The sequence below is a fragment of the Temnothorax curvispinosus genome, unplaced genomic scaffold (assembly GCF_003070985.1).
Source record: "Temnothorax curvispinosus isolate PA1 unplaced genomic scaffold, ASM307098v1 QBEX01011250.1, whole genome shotgun sequence".
In the NCBI taxonomy this organism is placed as follows: domain Eukaryota; kingdom Metazoa; phylum Arthropoda; class Insecta; order Hymenoptera; family Formicidae; genus Temnothorax; species Temnothorax curvispinosus.
Genome location: NW_020221030.1, coordinates 652,430 through 657,533, shown reverse-complemented (window position 1 = coordinate 657,533; position 5,104 = coordinate 652,430). Strand labels below are relative to the sequence as shown.

Sequence of the window (5,104 nt, the reverse complement as noted above, 5' to 3'; positions counted from 1 at the left end):
ATAAAAACAAGGAAACTGCTCGCTTTATATTACATTGTAAATGCGTTGAATATTATAATATTCAGTTTTTATATTAATATGACTTCTAAAACGTGTACTTTACATATATATTAAACTGTGTTTTTATAACATCGTCTCTGGTTTTACAATTTTATGAAACATTGGAATTTTTCGCTTTTATATGTTTCACCGTAATTTATGCCGAAATAATATTGCACTTGCTGTAAAATTATAATTTGAAAACTGAGAATTGTTATCGAGAAATTAAAGCGTGGTTTTCTACGAAGACTGCATTATTTTCACATTATACACCATAATCGGAAATTACAATAGTAACATTCCTCTAAATGCGCCAGAGCTTTCATACCTGATATCCAATATTTCTTCACTTTACATTTTCGATCTAGAGGAAGGAGCGGGGAAGCGGCGAAGGAAGGAACGTAATCTATCCATTATTATGCGATGTTATGCCTTTGTTTTCCGACTTTCTTGATCGAAACCTTTTTCTTGTAAGACATAGGCGGTTAGATCCCCGGCGGGATGAGACGCTGATGCTCCATGGCGGTCGTTGCGAGAATACAAGATTATGGCTCAAGGACAAAGCCGTTTCTCGGCGGATGGAGGAATACCGTTACCGGCTTGATCTATCATAATGCCTGCACGCAGACACGCAGCGGCGCCGACGGCGGGACGAGGAGCAGGATCACGCAGACCGTCGCGGTCGTGGACACGGTCACCGATGTCGTTCACGACCAGGCGGTGCAGGTGGAGGCGATGCAATTTTTGCCCGATATACGTGACAAAATTATCGCGCCTGGAAATTCTTCCTTCGGGAAATTGCCGGCGTCAGTCGAAGAAGTCAAATCGTCATCCCGCCAGAAAAATAGTAGAATTCTTGACAGCGTCGTTAAAATACAGAAATGTTATAGGTAAACGCGGATTTTACTACGAATAAGATATTTATAATGCATATATGCTAATTTCTTTTTTGACAAATTAAAGAGTGAACGCCCAAATTATACAAACATACAACTTTTAGTATTTCTGTAACTATTCCTAACTTTTGTCGGAACAATATAAAAGTGATGTAAAGTTAAAGAAAAAGAATTTTAATTTTTATCAACCTAATATTTGCTTATAATTTAATTCGTGAAAATACACCTTATATATTATAGAAAATTACGATACGATCAACAAATTCGAAGCAATTATCAATTCGGATTGGTTCGCAGGGCTTATCGAGCTAGAGTGGCGGCTAGAGCAAACGCTCTCGAAGTGATTCATGTTGCTCAACGTGATGAAGCGAACGTGACCGAGCACGCAGGACGTTCTCAGGCGCTGTCCGTCTACAGCGCCACGGATTTCGTGATACTGAATCGTTGCCCGCCGCGTACGAGCTCCGACTTCGAGTCGCTCTACAATCTCCTGGACCGTTGGCAAATCCTCGAGACCGAGCGAGCGAGTCTCACGCTTCTCGGGTCATCGAGGGTCGCCAACTGCGGCCTGATTCTGTCGAAGGAGGTCGAGCTGTTGCGCGCCATAGACTCCATGAAGACCGCTGTCCGTCTCAAGTATAGAGAACAGAAGCGACATCGATTTCTGGACGAGTTATCCAGACCGATCACCTGGCAGGACAGTCGAGGTCGACCGATCCTGGTCGACACCCTGCGCATTCAGCGAGCTCGCCAGCACAAGAATGTCTACGCCTCGCTGTCGAACGAGAACTTGTCCATCCCGGAACGGATTGACTTGTTGCACGACCTGAAATACATCGCCGATATGCACACGTGCAGCCAGTCACACGAGCTCGTTTACTTGATCGACCAAGAGCTGGATCTTTTAATGTGTCGCGTGGACACGAGCAGACTCAACTGGCTTAGGAATCGACTGAAGTTGAGCTTCCTCAGACTGGCGCGCAACACTCTGCAAGGTCTTTCAATCTTTTGCTTCGTTTATGATGGTGATGCAATAGTTTCCTTAAATAATTCATTAAAACAATGGGTAAAAACTTGAAGTCGAAAAATTTACATATGCAAAACTATTTTTAAATTCTAAAGTTAGTCTTTAAATACTAAGATATTTTATTTATTCGATATATTAGTCGCTATAGTCGAATAAATAAAATATCTTGGTTTATAATCACTGGCGGACAAATTTGTTCTTTTCCTTTAAAATATAAATTAATAATCTTTATTCGTCTCTTTCAGGCGATATTGAGGAAGACGCGCATCTGTTCGACTGGTCAGACACCAGCATCACGCGCCTCTGTAGGACCTGCGGCAGGCTCTTATCTTTGGAAAAGTTCCCCCGCGAACGGCGATTGCGCTCCTCTTCTTGCGTCTATTGCACGTCCATGCGAACCCGGAAAAGCCCTCGCATCGTGTACGAGCCCTACGAGAGGATATTGTGGGAAGTCAGACGTTTCGAAGCCAGGATGGGTTGCTACGGCAGTCTGGCCTTCGTGGTCGGAGCTAAGGTCATCTGTCGCCTGGTGAATAAAGTCTGGCACGGTAGGTCAGGCATCTCCGAGTGCGACGACCTCGACGAGCTGAGACTGACTCGCTTTCGACGCGAGCACGAATGGGCACCCTGGAATTCTCTGTTATTGACGAAAACCGAGGCGGCAATTCATCACGGGATCGCTGATATCGAGAGTTTCTATGATTCATCGCTCCTGCAGAAATTTTACATGAAGAATCTCCAGGCAAAAGTACATTTCGAATCGATCTCTCAAGCGCGGAGGAACATCGTGACACCGTCTTCCTCGATGGAAGATCAATATTGACTTCTTTTTTTACTTAATAGACGTAAGAGAGAGCAAAATGAACAGCTAGTAAATTACGGATTTTTGCAGAAGAAAAAAATTTACAGGCAATCTTTAGCTCAATTTTAAGTTTGCTTATTATGCCACGCATATTGTACAATTGTTATATTATTGTTGTTTACATAGAAATAATTGGAAAATTATCAAAGTTATTATATTAAGGAGATAATCTGGTTTAAACCAGAATATCTACTTAACACAATTTAATGTTTAAGCTCAATTTTTGACGTGAAGAAAAAATGTCACAAGAATTTGTTTGACATCCACTTACGATTCGCGCAATCTTTGTCCGCTGTTAAGCGACCACAATATTATACTCCGCACTTGTACGAGTGCATTATATGTGTTTCCACGGTTCCACGAGAGGAATTTCGCGAGTTGAAGGCTCGTTCTAAGCCAATTACCAAGTTGTAGAGAAACGCAGTCCGCCTCCGGATGTCGGCCGTTCGTCCTGGCGGAAGTTGGGCGTCGGGGAAATACGTTGAGCTCGCATTATAGCCGGGACATCGCCGTTGTTTCTCGGATTTTCTCGGGACGCCTTCGAGGCAGAATGCCCTGGTCACGTTGATGGCGCCAGTTAATCGCGTTGCAGTTTATGAACTAAGTTTCTAAAGGCGAGAAAAGCGCTAAGGCGCGCCGCGCCTCGGTACGACTCGGACATTTAAATGCTGTCCATGCGCGTGTCGATTTCAGTGTATAACACGTTTTCTTATTTTTCTCCCGCCTTTTATAAGATTTATATTTATTTTTATTGGAAAGTTACCGTTCTCTTTTTTTCAATAAAACGTGATCGCGATAGCAATACCAACGACGAAAGGTATAGTATTAAGAAATAAAGATACTTATTTAAATTGAAGGTGATAATGTTACATAAAATGTTACGTTAGACAATATTAAGTTTGCAAAGAAGTAATCAAATAAAAGTAAATAAATTGTATATATTAATATTATATTTATCTATTGTGTTAAAAAAAAAAGTACAGTAAGTACAATTATTTTATATGTATATTATTATCTCTAAATAAAAAGTATAAGTTTGTGCTTTCTTTTTATATGTGAAAAAGGATTTATTAGAAAAACTAAAGACTTTACGATGTAATATTGTTGAAACGATCTCGCAAGCATTGTTTCGGCGACGAAATGTCGATAAACTGAAGAAACGACACGCGCGTCTGTATGGAAAAACGGCGGTTGCGGCGCGGAAATCGCGTCGTATACAAGAAACAAAGTGTTATGGAAAGGTCAACGATAAAAGCGGCCCCCAGCGTAGTAAAAGAAATAATAATGCAAAGACGAAGTGCTCGTGTGACAGGCCATTTCACGGCGGTATCCACATATGATGATAATTTTTATTTCTTATCACCTCGGGCAACCGTGCATTCCGTACGGCGGCAGCGAATGACTCCCCGGAGTAACGTTTAAAACGAACTTTCTTCGTGATAGTCTGGAAGAAATTCAACTCAGATATTAAAGCTCTCGCGTGTCACATGTGTGAAAGTAGATCTGGAAACGTTCGACATTATTTTTTAGGATGGTCGATAAACGAATTTAGACGCCTGTCGAAAATTTCGAATTTTGTTAGTAATGAATTTGAAATATTTAAAATATAATTTAATACGTTAGTCGTAAGTGTCATTGTATCGTGTTTTCTTTTTATTAACAAATGATTGCACAGTAAATTTAACAGTAGATAATATGTGGCGTTAAAAATCAATTAAGAAGCCGTGAAAAATTGTAGCAGATTTTTTTCTGTCTAATATAAGTGAAGTTATATAAGCTAATTCTTATCTTCTGAATTATATTGTAAGAGGGGAGGGAACACATTGGCAGCCATACTCTGTAAGAGAGAATTAGGTGTGTGGCGAGGTGTATCGTGTACAGGATAATGATCCCCTTGACAATATGTGAACATGTGCGATTCGTCGATAATATGGGTGCGAGACATAATCTTTCAATCAGCATTCAGCAATTCACCGCGGATCAACAGATAATCGTATTAACCCGGAAATACCGCTAATAAGTACCCGTATATCGTGAATGATCTAGCATGATGAATCCGTCATTGCGGCCGATAGCCAGTCAATGGACAATCCAATGGAAGTACACGGTACTTCCTAATGGATTTGTCGTGATTAAATAGTGGAGGGGCACAATGTATGGTCGGACGCGCGGTACGCCTTCGGTAAGTAGTAAATGGACGTTCGCAGTCGGCACGCGATATACCGTAGCTTAAGTAGTACAGGAAATGCTTCGATCGGACATGCTTGTGAAGAACCCCGA

The 5,104-nt window shown here is 41.2% G+C and overlaps 1 protein-coding gene across 1 annotated transcript; it reads left to right on the top strand.

Moving 5' to 3' along the window:
* Nucleotides 1–558: 558 nt before the first annotated feature.
* On the top strand, nt 559–2,785 carry LOC112461298 (IQ and ubiquitin-like domain-containing protein). Its single transcript, XM_025026494.1, has 3 exons — nt 559–929; nt 1,233–1,930; nt 2,208–2,785. The coding sequence occupies exons 1-3, from the start codon at nt 559–561 to the stop codon at nt 2,783–2,785; spliced, it is 1,647 nt and encodes a 548-aa protein (XP_024882262.1).
* Nucleotides 2,786–5,104: the final 2,319 nt, after the last annotated feature.